Source organism: Trichechus manatus, unplaced genomic scaffold, assembly GCF_000243295.1.
Source record: "Trichechus manatus latirostris isolate Lorelei unplaced genomic scaffold, TriManLat1.0 scaffold00006, whole genome shotgun sequence".
In the NCBI taxonomy this organism is placed as follows: domain Eukaryota; kingdom Metazoa; phylum Chordata; class Mammalia; order Sirenia; family Trichechidae; genus Trichechus; species Trichechus manatus.
The window spans coordinates 10,706,221-10,723,788 of NW_004443942.1; the positions used below are offsets into that span (position 1 = coordinate 10,706,221).

Genomic DNA, 17,568 nt, shown 5'->3' on the forward strand with positions numbered 1-17,568 from the left:
GTGTTTAGTCTCTTGTATCTACTTGAGCTAAGAGGCACACTCCTCACGAGTATCACTTTATGTCCCACAGTCCAGTCCAATCCCTGTCTGAAGAGTAGCAGCCACAGTTCTTAACCACTGCACCACCAGGGCTCCTGTGAGGTGCACAGCATCTTCAATTTGTCAACTCTTTTCTACCCATTTAGTAGTGACTCCACGGATAGGAATGCTGCAGATATACTATGCCAGAATACATAGTTAGTTCTCTATATAAAAAACCTAAAATAGAAAGTTATTTGTGTAAAGCAAGATGAACTAATACAGTATAAATATACCTCTGTTAAATTGCTAAAATGATGGCAGAGAATGGTGTTAACTAAAAATGTTATGTTTCAGTTGGGAGCTAAGATAATGCCCAGGGGAAAAAAATTATCTGTAATTATATACATATACAAATTATACATGTATATAATTACAGATAATTTATATATATATTATATATATAGTTTATATTATAATATATAAAAGACAGGTAGAATGCCCTCTCCTGCCTCTTACCATGCTCATTTTTTGTTCTTAGGGTGAAAAGAGGTGGGGTGGGAGAGGCAGGTAGAGGTATAAAGTTATCTTCTAAAGATGTCCTCCCTCTGTCTTTGAAAGCAGTTTCCTCTAGGGGAAAATTAGGAATCTTAATTAGGTTTTAAAAAATTCAAAAACAGCATCTGAGTATTCTTGTCCTAAATAAGGACAAGATGACAAGATTCTTACACATCTTTCATCCCTACAACAAAGGCTAATGGTAGTAGCATTTTTTGAGTTTGTCAAGAAAGGAAAAGATCATAGCAAATAATATTATCAATGATAATAATTAATACTTGTATAGTGCTTTACAGATTACAAAGTGCTTCACAGTATTATCTCATTTGAGACTGGGGAAAAAACTGAGGTGAATCCAAGAAATTGTGATTTGTCCAAGGTCATTTGGGCACAAAAGTAAGTTGGAGATACATTATTTGTTTTCAGGTCTTTACTCAAAAATCTACATTTGTTGTACCAATTGTCTCCCAATTTTGAGATATTCCACTGCTATGCAAAAATAATTTCTATTATGACTTTAACTAAACCAATCCTCAAAAAAATGGTCAAAGATTTAAAAAGATTCCTGCAAAGGAACAATTGATAGTAATAAAAATACAAGCACTAGAAAACAGAAGGAAAAAAGACAGAGCTGAAACTTCTGGTAGACACTCTCTGTCATGCATATTAAGAGGTTAAAAAATAATGATAATCAAAAAGCATTCGAAATGATCAAGATTTGAAATATGGCCTTACGTACACTATAATAACCCTTGAAACCTTGTCTAAGTGTCAAGTTGATTTCGACTCATAGCAACCCTACAGGACAGAGCAGAACTGCCCCCAAAGGTTTTCAAGGTTGTAAGTCTTTACGGAAGCAGACTGCCACATCTTTCTCAAGCGGAACAGCTGGTAGGTTTGAACATCGAACTTTTGGTTAGCAATTGAGCACTTTAACCACTGTACCACCAGCGCTTCTTAAGTGTAGTATAAGCCTTCTATAATAGCTAACAATAATATGAAACCACTAAGATTAGCAAGATATTAAAAAGAACTGTTTCTTCACCTTCTTTTATAATTTCTATTTTGGGCTTTTTAAGGTACGCAATAAATTCATACGTTACATGTATAATTTCTATATATACTCAGGGATGCTTGAAATGTTTTACTTCTGTGGAAGATCAAAAAAAAATTTAGAGTCAAATGCACTATACTACCTCACTAAAGTGCAAGATCCTACCTGAAACCAAACAAAATATGAAAAAAAGCTGGAATCCTTAAAAATTTTCTTCCTTTCATATAAATCGACCTGACAAAGTTAAATTATTTTTACTTTTTTCTTTTTCCTTTTGTGACTGACTTTATTTCGCTCAGCATGATGTTTTCAAGGTTCATCTGTGTTGTGGCATACATCAGGACTTCATGTCTCTTTATGGCTGAGTAGTATTCCGTTGTGTGTATATACCACTTTTTTGTTTATCCATTCATCTGTTGATGGGCATTTCAGCTGTTTCCGTATTTTGGCTGTAGTGAAAAGTGCTGCAGTGAACACTGGTGTACCTACAAGTTACTTTCTGCTTTCCTGCCTTCACTTCTTCTGGGTATATACCTAGCATTGGTACTGATGGGTCATGTGGTAGTTCTATGTTCCAATTTTTTGAGGAATCGCCAAACTGTTATCTACAGTGGTCGTAAGGGGTCTATTTTTATTTATTTGTTGTTAGCTGCTGCCACATCAGCCCCCTACTCATGGAGACTCCACGTACAATGCGTTCAGACCTTTGTGATCCATAGGGCTTTCACTGGCTAGTTTTTGGAAGTAGACTGCCAACCCTTTCTTCCTAGTCCTTCTTAGTCTAGAAGCTCTACTGAAACCTGTTCAGCATCATAACAACTCTCAAGTCTCCACTGACAGACAGGCAGTGGCTGTACATGAGATGGCCAGGAATCGAACCTGGGTTTCCTGCATGGAAAGCAAGAATTCTACCACTGAACCACAAGTGCCCTCTGTTTTTATATATGTTCTGGCCACTCTTCATTTGCTCATTCAGTCTCTCAACAATCTCTCTCTCAGCACCATTCAGCACAGAGACTGGCATGTAAACCCTCTCAGGTGTTTGCACAAGGAAGGAATCAAACTCTGTTCTGGGGGTCCTGTCTTTCCAGGTTAGGCATTTGCCAGCTTGGCTCTGTAGCCTGCGATGGTCTCTCTGCTGTGCTCCAGGCCAACCATCACCTCCGGGAGCTGGACCTGAGTTTCAAATGACCTGGGAGACTGGGGCATGAGGCTGCTGTGTGAGGGGCTGCGCCATCCCACCTGCCGACTCCAGAAACTGTGGTGAGGGGCTAGGGGTTAGGACTGATGGCTAGGGTGGCTGTTGGGGTGGGAGGGTATCCTCATCCCTCTTTTTCTATTTAAGGGTTATCCCCTCATCACTTTGGAAGACATAAGCAAACCAGGTGCTGTCGAGTCGATTCTGGCTCATGGCGACCCCATGCGTGTCAGAGTAGAACTGTGCGCCATAAGGTTTTCAACTGCTGGTTTTCTGAAGTAGATTGCCAGGCCTTTCTTCTGAAGCACTTCTGGGTGGACTTGAGCCTTCACCCTTTCAGTCAGCAGCTGAACACATCAACTGTTTGCACCACCCAGGGACTCTGAGCAGGAGAATCCCACAGAAGTGCTTCATTCCCAGGAAAGCAAACTACTTTTACTTTTTATTACAATAGTCAATATTAAAAATATTAAGAAATTCTCTTGGGTACAATTTATAACAAAAAGTGATGGCAACGTACATCTCTACAGTCATATGCACTCTGCCCCCTTCTCATTCTTCTACTCCACAACTCTTAATTTTGTGCAAGACTTAATCTGATAGACAAGTTCTGGCATAACCCAGAAGCACGAAGTAATCTTAAAAATCAGCTTTTCAAATTTGGCTAATTCATGATTTTTCTCCAATCAGATATTTTAAAATAAAATTTGACAGCTGAAGGAAAGAGAGTGATGGTGTCACCCAAATTAATGATCCACAAAAACTTTCCAAGGTAGGCAAGCAAGGAGAGTTTTAAGGCAGTTTCCAGATTTGTCTTCAACTTCCAGATGTAATTTTTGCTAAATTTTCACCATTCCCACTACCCGTTTCATAACTGCCTTTCTCCCATCCATTTAGAATCTTAATATAGTGCATTGCTCCCAGGCACCAAAGGACAACTGGAAGTATTGGTGAGATGTTGAGAAAGTGAATGACTACTTTTTTTTTTTTGGTGCAGTTTTTCCAATTCTTTGCTTTCGACAACACTGAAGGAACACCTGATGAGCGACAACACTGAAGAAACACCTGATGAGCTGTCAGCTACTGAATCATTTAAATTTTTATGATAGTTCACCATGTAATTTTCGACATTCAACTCCCTAATGAGTTCAAAGGTGGCAATGCTATAACAAAACTTTCATTCCCATCTATTCCCATTATTTATATGAACAAGGTTTCTCAGTACTCGTTGCTGTTGTTAGGTGCTGTTGAGTTGGTTCTGACTCATGGCGACCCTATGTACAACAGAACGAAACACTGCCTGGTCCTGCACCATCCTCACAATCTTTGTTATGTTTGAGCCCATTGCTGCAGCCACTATGTCAATTCATCTTGTTGAGGGTCTTCTTCTTTTCTGCTGACCCTCTACATTATTAAGTATGATAACCTTCTCCAGGGACTGATCCCTCCTAACAACATGTCCAAAGTCCGTAAGGTGAAGTCTCGCTCTCAGTACTTACATACATAAAAATAGCAGGAGTAAAACTGATGCTGAGCCTGAGCCATTCTTAAAAAAAGTAATATGTAGCCACAAGTAAATAAACTTCTAAAAGGAAAAAGCCTCATCACCTCACTGAGAGTATGTTAAAAAATATTCTAAAGTATAACAATGTCAAAAATTGTGTTTGTTATTTTTTGTCTACTATTACTTGTAACTAACTATAACTTACTCAAGAAGAAACATTTTAACACTTAGATTTATAATTTTTTAAAGCTTCAATGCCAATGTATATAGGTATTGTTGTTACAGAGAACTATGACAAGGTGGTCAATAAAAGACATTGAAGCATAAAAATACACTATTAGGACAGGATAAAATTATGTAGGGTAGGTACAAAGTTTTTTTTCAAAAATGTTTATTGGTGGTATGGGAAGAAAAAAGATCAAAGAACACTATACTATATTATAAATGATTCAAGGATAAAAGTCATCCCTTCATTTTCTTTTCTTTCTTTCCTCCTTTCTTTCATGAATCAGCCCTAAGGATAGAGGTGGCGTTTAATAAATGCTTGTTAAAATTGAATCATCATAATGAAAGCAAGTTTATGGTAAAGGAACTTAATAATCTGTATATACACTTACATCCAATTATTTCACACTAAATTGTTACAATTTTTTTTTTTTTGGAGTGGGAAGCAATTTCACAGTACTAATAAAAATTCCAAGAAGCCCTGGTGGTGCAGTGGTTAAAGTACTCGGCTGCTAACTGAAAGGCTGGCAGTTTGAACCCACCAGCTGCTCCGTGGGAGAAAGATATGGCAGCCTGCTTCCGTAAAGATTATAGCCTTGGAAACCCTATGGGGTAGTTCTACTCTGTCCTATAGGGTCGCTATGAGTCGGAATCGACTTGATGGCAACGGGAAGCAAAATTTCAAATGGGCGTATCTTTTAACTCAGAAATTCCACTTCTAGAAATCTATCCTAAAGAAACAACACTACAAATATGCAAAGATAGATAATATGTACAAGGATGTTCAATTTAGCATTATTTGTACTAGAGGAAAAATTGTAGAAAGCTTAAATGCAATCAACAGGGAAACAGTTAAATTATGACTAGTCTACCATAAACATTCTGTAGACATTTAATAGAACAAGTAGATCTATATATCTAATATCAAAGGATGTCTGTGATATACTGAATGAAAAAAAAAATCCATTTGAGAACATGAAAAGCATGATCCCACTTTTGCTTAAACACCCAAGGAAAATAAAGGTGGAAATACATGTATGCATGTGCTTTTAAATGGTTAAACTAGTTACTGGGGGCAGGGGAGGGTCATCAATGTTTACTATACGCACTTTCTTATTCCTTGAGTTTTTAGAAGCGTTAACTTCCTTTAGAATTACACAATTTTAAAATAAATTCACATTATTTGGAATTGGGTTGATAAAGCTGGTGATTCAAACAATCAAGTTTTAAAGTGCAAATCAGTTATCTATGCTAAGGGATAAAACTTAATGACTATGCTATCAATTTAAAGATCAAAAATGTCATGGAACAGACACTCTTCAATTACACAATATGTAAAACAATATACTTTTTTTTTTAACCTGATGTATAAATGTTACAACGTAGACCTTTACGTGGGCCACAATCCTCTGGCTACTCCCCAAAACCTTCTTTACAATTAAAGATAACTACTTTATCAAAAGAAAATCAAGAAGCCTAGAAGATATGATTAAATAACCAAGAGATGATTTATTTAAAAAACTCTCTCTCTCTCTTTAGAGATTACCTGCTCTTCAACCAAAGACTATGGTAACGATTTTACTGGGGAAAAAAAGTCTACTTTCAAAGAAAATTGCTTACTTTGATTTCTACCACTTTTGTTTTGACAAAAGTATCCAAAGCTAACACATTGAACTGAACAAGATTCAACTCTCAAAGACTTCACATATATCTATTCCAATCAGCTTTGTTCAAAGCAAACAAAAATAAGAAACAAACAAACAAAATTCAACTCTGATGTCAGCTGCCACATTTGAAGCAATGATCAAAATAAATCACGGCTTTAAAACACAAAATGCCTATCTGCTTTTTAAAAAATGGAAAAAAAAATACATCGGTCTTGAACTATGAGGACTGTAAATTAAGCTCAAAGCAAATAAATACGCGTAATAAGCATACAATTAACCGTAGTTACTTTTAGCAAAACGATGTCCCTGAAATAGTGATGGAATTCTATGTATTTCATCTGGGGTAGTGAGGTACTGGTATTTTAGCTTCTTTGGAAGTTTCTACTTATAAGTGAGTCAATTCAACCAATAGTTACTTAACTCCCATGGGTCGAGATTCAGTAGGGATTACAAAACTGAAAAGACCACATTCTCGGGGGGCCGATCTCTACTTCCGGACAGTAGGAGTGGAGGACGATTGCCCCAGATCGAGAACTAAGTACGATCCCCTCTTTGTGTTTATAAAAACTAAAACGATAACTATACTGCCCCACAGATCGCTCCAAAGTCTCCGGAAGAAAGGAGAACGGGCTGCAGGTGGCAGGCGGCCTCCGCTCCGTGCCTTTGTTGACTGACACCGCCCCCCACCTTCCCCGCCCCCCGAATTGGGGCTTCCGGCGCAAAGCGACAGGCGCCTCAAGGTTTGGGGGGAGGGGGTCCAAAAGCTGCCAAGGACAGCTCTGGGCTTCCGACCCGCCCGAGAGGATCGCTGGGCCAAGATGAACCGGCCCAGGCGGGGAGGGGAGCGGAGGGCGCGCGCGGGGATGCGAGCGCGCGCCGGCCTCACCTTAGACACCATTTTCTTGAGCTGGCTTTCCGACACTGCCATGGCGGCCGCCTCGCGACTCCTGTCCCCACAGGCAGAGGCTTAGCCGCTCCCGGGCTGCCCCAGGCCGCCCCACACAATCACACACCGACTAGCCAGCCCCCCACCCCCCAACCTCTAGCAACAGGAAGTCGACGGCCACGACAGCTCTTCCGCTTCCTCTACGTCACTTCCGAGGCTACCGTTCTAGGGAGAAGGTGAACACGATGTAGGACTGATGCCTACTGTGGGATGGGTCTGATCGACGCTGTCCCTCGTATGCTAGACATGGCGAGCCGGGAACAGTCCCAGTGGTGAGGGCAAATCTGTTCCAATGGTCTAAATTCTGGGCCTGGATAAGATTGACAGGTAATTCACGGTCGCCCTTAGACTAAGGAGACAGGTATAGGGAGAGGAAGAAATATGAAGGACTTGCGTATGAGTCTTAGTGACTGACCCATCAAGTAGGAGGGCACTGGACTGGGAGTCAGAGAATTGTTAGGCCACTGACTTACCTTCTGATAGAAGTAGTCAAGGGCACTTATAACGCGGGCTTTCTCCCCCCCACCTCCAACTCTAAAACGAGAGGCTTTCATTACAGGATGCCTGGGGTCTCTGATATATCAGGGGATTAAAACTTAATTTTAAGTTTGAAAACTCTTCATGCTACGTTCGGAAGGGCAAGGTGCAGAGCTTTGGTTTCACAGGAGTCCAGACAGTAAGTTATTCTCCTTTAGGAAGCCTTTCCTTTAAGTCAGAACTTATGCCTAGGCATAAATGATAGTACAGACTGCATTTTACCTTGCACTATAATTATTTACAACCAGAGTGTTCCTTAGAAGCGAGGATGGCAAGACTCTGACTTGCTTACTTTAGACATGGCATCAGGAAAGACCAGTTGCTAGAAAAGGACATCATGGTTGGTAGGCGGCCATGGAAAACAAAGGAAACCCTCAATGAGGTGGACTAACAATAGCCACAACAATGAACTCAAACACCAACGATTATGACAGGATTAGGCAACATTTTGTTCTATTATACATAACCAGGGCTGACTACAGCAATTAACAACATAATTATTTGTTTACTAGTCCACCCACCATTGAAGTCCAAGTCCTTGAGAACAGGTGATCTTCATATCCTCAGTGCCTTGTATAGTACAAGAGTAGAACTTGTTCTTAACTGAATTTCTGCTACCCATGAAAGTTCTTCATGGTCACTTACATTAGTCATTGTCAGTTTTATAAGCACACTGTCACTCATGGTATTGTAAAGATTGCGTTTTATGATGTCAAGTATAAGTTTGGATGATTTTAGACAGTGCGTATTAGGACAAGGCTGTGGTGTTGATTTCCTTCTAAGCTGGCCTAATTGAAAGCATGTGGAAGCATCATCATAAATTGTTGCCCACACACACACAAAATAAACCTATCCCAACAGGTATCATTTTTGGGTATGGATACCATATGTGAAACATACAGCTTGAGTCAAACCAAACCATAGGTGAATCTATTCTTCCACTGCATCTACTGTTTTATGTCACTTAAAAGCAATGTTGTGTTCAGACTGTTCTTAAAGCCACAGCTTTCTCAGGAGTATTTTCAATTAGAGCTTTTATGAATTGAGGAGGGGCATGGGGATTCCAGGTTTAAAAAGCTTTAGAAGTTTTTTTTTTACTAAAAATTAATTTTTTAAGTTAAAAAAAAAAAAACAACTGATAACATCCAGTCTCATTTGCACTGAAACCACTGGAAATAATATATCCTAAGTACTGGTGGTGTAGTGGTTGAAGTGCTCGGCTGCTAACCAAAAAGTCAGCAGTTTGAACCCACAAGCCGCTCCATGGGAGAAAGATGGGGCAGTCTGTCTCCATAAAGATTTACAGCCTTGGAAACCCTATAGGGGTAGTTCTACTCTGTCATATAGGGTCACTGTAAGTTGGAATCAACTCGACGGCAGTGGGTTTGGTTTCTGGGTGTGAATTATATGAAAGAACCTCTCCTCAAACTAAACAAATTTCTGTCCACTTAATAAATTAGGCATCACCAGGTGATTTAAAGTCAAGGTTTATTTTACTCATTATTCTTCTAATTTAAGGAAAACTACAGTGTAAACAGAAACATAACAGATTTATCTTCTGCTATAATATCAAAGAAGCACTAAAAAAATCGTAAGAGGCACCACATGATTCTGGAAAAAATGAAGAAATTAAAAGTTAATAGAAGCATCATGAATGCCATAGTATCACCAAATCATAGGGGAGTAGTGGTGGTGGTGGCACTGCTTCTTGACTTAAACAGGGGACTTACAACATGTTTGCTAATGCTCAATACTCAAGGAAATATATGATACAGAGAATTCTATATTTTGGGCTTCCAGAGGGCAAAGACTATATTATTCATCTTTGAATACTCAAATTCTAACATAATACTTGCAACAACAGAAGATGCTCAATAAGTATCTGTTGTATTGATGTGTTCCTTTTATAATTAGTGAATTCTTGGTAATTCATCTATTATACAGTATGTTGCAGTTAGGTTAGATATTAGAAAAGGCTAGTTTAAAAAAATACAAGAAATGGTTCAGTTTTACTTTCCTATTTCATACAAAAGGATAGTGAGGATACACTGTTACAGTAACACCAAAATGACCTGTGTAGTGAAATTACATATAACTAATGCTTACCTCTTCAAATATACAAGATTTTTATCCTAGTCATTTTTGGTAGAAATCTTCTCAAGTATATTAAATACTCTACTTTCTTAAACACGTGATACTGAATATAACCTTTTCTTTATGATTTAAGCTCATCCTTATAAACATCCATTATTATACTGACTCAACACTGGTTTGTTTCCTTTCTACCTAGGATGCGCCTGCCCTTATAAACCATCTGGCTACTGTCTCCCTGACCACTTTTGGATTTCCCTATTATATGCTTTCAAAGCATGTTGTACTTCACAGTACTTAACTACATTTGCTATTGTATATTTATTTGTGAGATTATTTGATTACTGTGTTTCCCATACTAGAATGTAAGGGCCATGAGGTCTTGTACCTTGTCCAGGTTTATTCAACATTGTGTCTGCAGTGCCTGCTATGGTGCCTAGTGAATGACTAAATAAATGCCTACCTCAGTGCATAACCTCTCTGCTATTTCCCAAGTCTGGGAAGCCAGGGAATCAATCTTTCAAAAAACTATGTTAAAAAAAGGAAAAAAAAAAAAAAAAAAGTAAACCCCTGTGTAAGAATGAAAGCAATTCTTCCACTTATACAGAACCCCAGCTTTATTGTCCGGTGATAACTATTCTAGCTGTTAGGCCTTTTCCCTCCTTTAGTGCCTAGAAAAAGTACAGGTTGTATGAATAAGTGCCACTTAATAGCCATGAAATCTTGGGAACTTAAAACTTCAATTTCCTCCTCTATAAAATGAGGATAATAGACACTACACCTCATTGGGTTATTAAGGATTCAATAAAATAAAAGTGCTCATGACACTGCCTGATATATAAAAAGTGTTGATGTTAGCTGTTAATATTAGTTGCCTGTTACAATAGGAATAATATGCTATCTTTCACTTATGAAGATATTGCTATTGACCCATCACCAAAGGGTACGCACTCTGAACCAATTCTTCAGGAATGATTAAAGGGTTTGCTCAGAACCATCAATCAGTTAATTCAACCTCTCTCCCATAAGACCAATTGTGTTCATGAATGCCTCATACTTTTGGCTTTAAAGTAAACTGCTTGGCTTTCATTTATAATCTATTACTATTAAAAACACATTTCCCTACAGTTCTAGTTTATCATCAGTTAGTTTATGAAATGTTGGAAAACTTACATAGCCAGGAAGAGGTTACAGAAAATTTCAGAAAGGACAGTTTCACTAGAAATTAAAGTATACTTTGTCTTTATATATTTAGAAATTTCACCTTCCCTTTCACTATTTAAAGTGCATGTAAAATTCTTTTCCATTTTTGGTAGCTAATTAATTTGAAGAAGGAAATAAAATGCTTTACCATTAATACCAACTACATTTTAAAGAAGAAACATTCATATCTTACCTTAAGCTATGGATCCTTTGAATGTACACTTAGCATGGACTTTGTAAATCCATACTGAGCCTTTAGCTATTAGTGTTTTTATTATAAAAGCCAAAGAATAATTTTCTTTTAAAGATGTATCACTTTCAAAGTATTCCCAATGTGCTGAATGTGCTTCTAGTTTAGGGGACACAGTTTAAAATGATAAACATTGCAGACGAATGTTCATCACAGCTGTAGGTTTAAAGAATGGTATACAGATCTTGAGAACACCAAAGAAAATTACATTTTTTTTAATCTCCATCTCTACCTCTCTCTAAGGATTCAAATTACAAAGCTAACGAAAAAGCTATCTACCTTCACCAAGCAGTCTGTAAGAATAAGACACAGAAGTTCTTAACCCTATATTTGTTGGCAAAATTAGATGACCTTTTAGGTAACTCTGCACTTTAGGATCAAAGTTTTAACTGCTGCTGGACACCATGGACTGATGATGCACTGCTTTGGAGTTTCTCAGTCACTGTATCTTCTTTCACTGTGGTTTTGATGACTTCTGATACACCATTGCTTCCAAGGATACAAGGCAAACTTAAAAACACTTCACTATTTATAGCATAATATCCCTGAAATGAAAAATGATGGTTATAGTAGAGCTGAACCACTGGGGAAAAAAAAAAGTTAAATATACTTTCTTACTTTTCTAGTCCTAGCACAGAGTATTACAAATTGAACTTTAAAAGTTTTTTTCTTTTGTTTCATTCTTTTCTAAATTCAAGATATTGTTTCGGAAATTTTTGACAGGAGGGACTTGGTCAAAGAAATTCTCTTTGTGAGGAGGTAAGCTGGAACCTGCAACGCTGATAGCAGGTTGAGGGCTATGAAAAAAGATGGTCAGTGTGGATTCCTTGGGGGCAGGGGGAGGGTACGGCATGGGCTCTGGGTGGAGTCAAACACAGTACCTGTTTTAAGTTTTCCTCTCTGTGTTACATTTCCCCTCCTGGTATTCCTAAGTCTTCAAAAAAAAATTTGGTTAAGCATTTGTGCCTCATCTTACCTGTGCTTTGTTGTTGTTGTGTGCTGTTGATTCTGACTTATAGCAACCCTACAGGACAGGGTAGAACTACCCCATAGGGTTTCCTAGGCTGTAATCTTTAAGGGAGCAGATCACCAGATCTTTTCTCCCACGGAGCCACTGGTGGGTTCAAACCACCGACCTTTTGGTTAGCAGCTGATTGCTTAACCATTCATTGCATCACCAGGGCTCCTTTACCTGTACTTTAAAACCAAAAAAACCAAATCCATTGCTATTGAGTCGATTCCGACTCATAGTGACCCTATACTTTAGGGAATTTATATTTGGGGTAAAGTAGTAAAGGAAAAACTGAACTATAGAAGACCGGTTGGCTGGCTAAAGTGACAAATGATGACCAGAAGTTGTTTATGAAGTATATAAGTACTTCTTGGGGATTCCAAAAATTACATTAGGGTTGGGGTTGGGGCTGGGGGTGGGGAATGAAGCCTGGCAGAAGCCTAGACTTCCCATAGTCAAGCAAGATAGAGCTTAGACTATACTGCCCCCTCCAAGTGTTACTCTAAAAGCTAGTGGCATTGAAGACAGAAATTTTGTGTGAATAGAAATTTTGTTGATTTTATATTAACAATATGAAAGTTTAAAAATATGATGAAAATGAGAATAGCAATTACCTTTGCTAAAACTGATACAGAATGCACTTTCTTTTTATTGTTCACAATACTGTCAACCAGGTCAGCTACCGACAGTCCGACAGACCAGGATCTTTGACCTTTTACTCTTAACAGTTCCATGGCTCTAGATTACCAAAGGAAAAAAAAAATCCAGAAAATGCACAGAATATGCACATGTAGTTTTACATTCTGTTTAAGGTATTAATTATTTTTATGGCATAAAAAAATACGAGTTATACAACAATTTTTAGGAAAGCCTACAGATAATCTAATGATTATTTACACTTTTCTTAAAACGCCAGATAGGCAGTTCCCAGACAGAAAATACAAATGGCCTAATAACATAAAAAGATCTCACTACCACTAATCTATAACTAAATATGAATTAAAACAATAAATACTGGTTTTGCCTATGAAAATTCACAAAGATTAAAATGACAGATAAATAATTTCAGAGAAGCTAGAGAAACAGGCATTCCCCTGACTGCTGCTAGAGTATAAAGTGATGAAACCTTTAAAGAGAGAGCAATATCTGATCTAGAAATTCCTCTTCAAGGAATTTACCCTACAGCAATATGCTCAAGTGTGCAAAGGTATACATACAAGCTTGTTTGTTATAGCCTTGTTTAAGATTCAAAAATTTGAAAACAACCCATTAAAAGGGGACCGGTTAACTAAATCACTACCAAATGTAAAGCCATATAGCTGTTGAGAAGAATAAGGTAGATTTATATCTACAATATGGAAAGATGTCCAAGATTTATCATTAAGAAAAGAAGCTGCAAGGTAGTGTGAATAGCATCAACCTATTTTTATAAAAAGTAATAATGATAATATGTTTGTGGAAGCATTGAAAATACATTCTGGACAAGCAGATAATGAACTGTTAACAGTGGTTGTCTCTGGAGGATACCACATTACCCCAGATTTTCACCTTCCACTTTATAGATATTTGCAGTATTTGAAGTTTTATAATAAACATACATTCCTTTTGTCAATAATAAAAAAATAGATGTAAATTAAACAAAAATGCTTGAATTTCTTCCTTTTAAAAACTGTGAATGCTGGATTTTATAGAGAATCAGACTAGAATGGATTATCCCACACAGCACTCTTCTCAATAAGAGAACATTCTTTCCAGTTGTTATATTCTAAAAACCATAAGCGAGAGTTTAAAAAGCTAACAATCTCCACCAATCACACTGCAGAAAAATCTGTTATTTATGATGGTGGAACAACAAATGGCATGAAAATACGTAGTGTGTAGTGTTCAACCTATGGGGCACAGATGCCTGAAGGCCTCAGAATTAAGGCAAAAGATAAAAGGAACTGTACACTACACTTTATTTTGCCTGAACATAAGATATGGCTTATTCATTTGTATTAGACTAATTTCCAAATACATTTATGTGTGATTAATAAACTGATATTTTAAATGGCATGGACAAATTCTCTACTACATTAAGAAAATTTTTAATCTCAGATATTTAGATATAGAAGCAGTAAATCACTGTTGGCAAGTAAGGAACCTCCTCTACCCTTTAAATGTCACCTGTGGATCTAAAAGTTTGCAAAGCACTCTTAGACTTACCTTCAGGTAAGAAATCAAAGAATATAAAACACTGCTCCCTTGTACTTTTGTCCATACTAGCTAGTTTTGTTTGCAGAAACCTGGTTAAGTACATGCTAGTAAATAGTGTCATGTTAGCTATGAAGTTACATAATTTTTTGCCGGATAAATGCAAATCTGCACTCAGTATTACCTGTTGGACAGCTGCACCTTAGAGTTATGACTCATTGCTTCTTCTTGGCCACCCCATGTGAGCACTAAAAATTAAATGAAAAATTATATTTTGCCAATGACTCTCTTGGGAAAAGGTGTAATAAATGATCTTTTGCAGTCAAAAAGTACCTGTATTAAACTTTATATAAAAGATTCCCTCCCCGCCCCCCGCAACAGTTACATTTTCCCACTGATGGCAATAAATGTGCTGCACTGATTGCCTGGCACAAGAAAAAACTTTGTGAGCTATAATCCCCAAAGCCTACTCAAAGCCTCCCTCCCTATTCTCCCTCATTAATTAATAGAGCTCTACAACAGCCATTTTACTGTTCAAGTAGAAAGCGTTCTTTCCTCAGCAGGCTGTGTACAACAGGTTCTCAAGTGCTGCAAGCACTTGGCATTTGTTCTGGGAACTGCACTAAGGTGAATTTCTTTTACCAGGTGAGAAATAATTTGGTCACTTATTTTGGGCTAGAATTTCCACAGCTGTTAAACAGGCAGGGTCCTGTTTTCTAAGAACATCTTCTGGGCTACCCATTTCCTCTCACTCGTATCATTCATAAAAACAATCCAATAATTCCAAGCTGTGTGCATGAACTGGATATTTATACCATATTTGAATATTATATCAGAATTGCCACTAACATTTTGAAACCTTTCCAATATTCATTTGCTTCTCATCTGTGTGAAGACATTATTTGGTACAAATAATTGGTATTTGGGTAGGTGAAACAAAAATACATTCAAATATATAATATCTTATGGTTAAAATACAAATTTGCTAATCCACATTCAAAATTAGACCACTTCGTGACAGTTTCTGCACCATGTGTATCCAGATACCTCCCTTACTCAAACTAATTATAAGCTTCTGGAGGGCAGGAACCACGTGTTCTTCCTTTCTGTCCTCCACCATATATTCTTTAGCATAGTGTTAGGTACACAGAACTGGCCTTGCACACAATCCAGAATTTATTTTGTAACAGAAAGAAAAACATATGTTGCAACAGTAAGTGAAAAACATGGAAGTTTTTATGTTATGGAAAAAAGTAAAACCAAAAATAATTATATAAAAAAATAAAAATACATGTGGACAGAAATATAAGGGATTTTTTTAAAAAAGTTTTACTTAGGTGGGAGGATTATACATGAATTATTTTCTTTAAAAAATCTGGAACATTAGTATATTCACAATACATAAAAAATTTGGGAAAAAATGATTGCTAAATGAAATACAACATTTACAGACCTTGGAAAGAGGAATAAAAGGAGCAAGGTAGGTTTAAGAAAAGAGAAAAGACACAAAAAAATCTGAAAATTTTATTACTGGCATTTGGTTTATATATGTATAACGTTCTTTATCTTTCCTCTCTGAGTCCTGACTTTTAAGAGCCATGCAAAAAAAATGTTCAGGAAGCAGGAAAAAAGTGTTCACAGTGTTCAAATTTGCTGTGACACGGTCATTAAAATTTTAAAATAAGGTTACTCCATTGCCGTCAAGTTGATTCCAACTCATAGCGACCCTATAGGACACAGCAGAACTGCCCCATAGAGTTTCCAAGGAGCGCCTAGTGGATTAGAACTGCCGACCTTTGGTTAGCTGCCGTGGTAGTACTTAACCACTACACCACCAGGGTTTCCAAAATAAGGTTAGATAGACCTAACTGTTTCATTTTCTGCTTGCTTACTGTCCAGCCCTTAGACTTCCTAAATGTATCTACAATCTAGTTTACGCAGCCTTTTCAAATAGTGTGCTTAATTAATTCTGATCTTTTTGGTTCTACTCTTCAAGAACAATAATCCTCTGGCCCCAAAAATTTTAATGAAAAATGACTGTGGAATAGTTCTTTTCCATTATATACAACACCTACACCTTAGATAAATGCCCAAAACAGGTGATCTAACACTGCTCTGAGGTTGAGTCCTTGGATTCCTAAAACACCATTTGAAGAGGTTCTCTGAAGTTTACATATGATTTCAGTGTCACAGCTGAAATAGCAGCTCCACAGCATATGTTCTGCTAACCATTTAATTCAGTGTGGCATGATATGAATGACCTTTGGTCACAACAAGGAAGTGGCAGGAGCATTTGTTCATTTCTAAAAACATCATTTACTGAGGCCTACTATAGGCTATTACAAGCTCAAGGAGCTTAACGCCTGGCAGGGGGAACAAACAGGCAGATATACAATTATAACAGTGTGATTAATAGTTATAATAGAGGCATGCACTTACTTAAGCTGGAGAATTAGGGAAGGCTTCCTGGGAGAGATGGCACTCAAGCCCAGTCTTGAAGGGTAAGCAAGAGTTAGCCAAGTGAATGAGGATTCAGGGAGAGGAAGCAGCAGGTACAAAGGCAAGGAGGCATGAGAATGCATGAGCTTTTCAGGAAACTACAAGTTGACCATCTGACTAGCATAGAATGTCTGGCAGAATAGCAGAAGATGAAGCTGGGAAGGGAAGCAGGAAACAGATCCTAAAGGGTCTTACATGTCATGTGATGCCTCCCCCAGGCTGTAGCTGCCATCTGTGAAATACTCTATGAGAATTTTTTTTTTTTTTACTTATACAACTGCTATTCTTAACAACTTTGTTTCCCAATCCTAATGTTTTACTTCAAAGTATGAGTTTTCATGTCCTTTTGCCGATTTTCTATTCATTACCATCTTGCCAATCACAGTAATAACAGCTATCATTTACTGAATGTTTGCTGTGCCAGACACTGTGCTAATGCTTTAAGTTATCGCATTAAATCACAGCAAGAAAAAGCACAGTTTTGGAGTGAGACAGATCAGGCTTCAAATCTCAGTTCTGTCCTTACTAGATATGTGACTCTGGGCAAATTACTTAACCTCACTGAGCTGTAAATTTCCTCATAAATAAATCGGGTATTTTTAAAATTTAAATG

At 37.5% G+C, this 17,568-nt stretch overlaps 2 protein-coding genes across 9 annotated transcripts in view; both read right to left on the reverse strand.

Annotated features, from left to right (window-relative positions):
• TSG101 (tumor susceptibility 101) overlaps positions 1 to 7,303 on the reverse strand; it is a 50,645-nt gene extending 43,342 nt beyond the window's left edge. The window contains exon 1 of one of the 3 annotated variants that reach the window (XM_004369699.2): positions 7,111 to 7,303. In XM_004369699.2, the coding sequence (XP_004369756.1) occupies positions 7,111 to 7,152 (42 nt within the window). In that variant the 5' untranslated portion in view covers positions 7,153 to 7,303. Of the gene's footprint in view, positions 1 to 537; positions 1,918 to 7,110 lie in introns of those variants that run through there. The other 2 variants (XM_023737677.1, XM_023737681.1) reach the window with 2 other exon arrangements.
• A 1,812-nt stretch (positions 7,304 to 9,115) lies between these two features.
• Positions 9,116 to 17,568, reverse strand: part of UEVLD (UEV and lactate/malate dehyrogenase domains) — a 43,319-nt gene continuing 34,866 nt past the window's right edge. For 2 of the 6 annotated variants that reach the window (XM_004369705.2, XM_023737707.1), the window contains 3 exons: positions 14,641 to 14,704; positions 12,878 to 13,001; positions 9,121 to 11,796 (listed from right to left, as the gene is read on the reverse strand). In XM_004369705.2, coding sequence (XP_004369762.1) covers positions 11,629 to 11,796; positions 12,878 to 13,001; positions 14,641 to 14,704 — 356 coding nt within the window. In that variant the 3' untranslated portion in view covers positions 9,121 to 11,628. Of the gene's footprint in view, positions 11,797 to 12,132; positions 12,186 to 12,877; positions 13,002 to 14,640; positions 14,705 to 17,568 lie in introns of all 6 variants that reach the window. The other 4 variants (XR_002825137.1, XM_023737700.1, XM_023737713.1 and 1 more) reach the window with 4 other exon arrangements.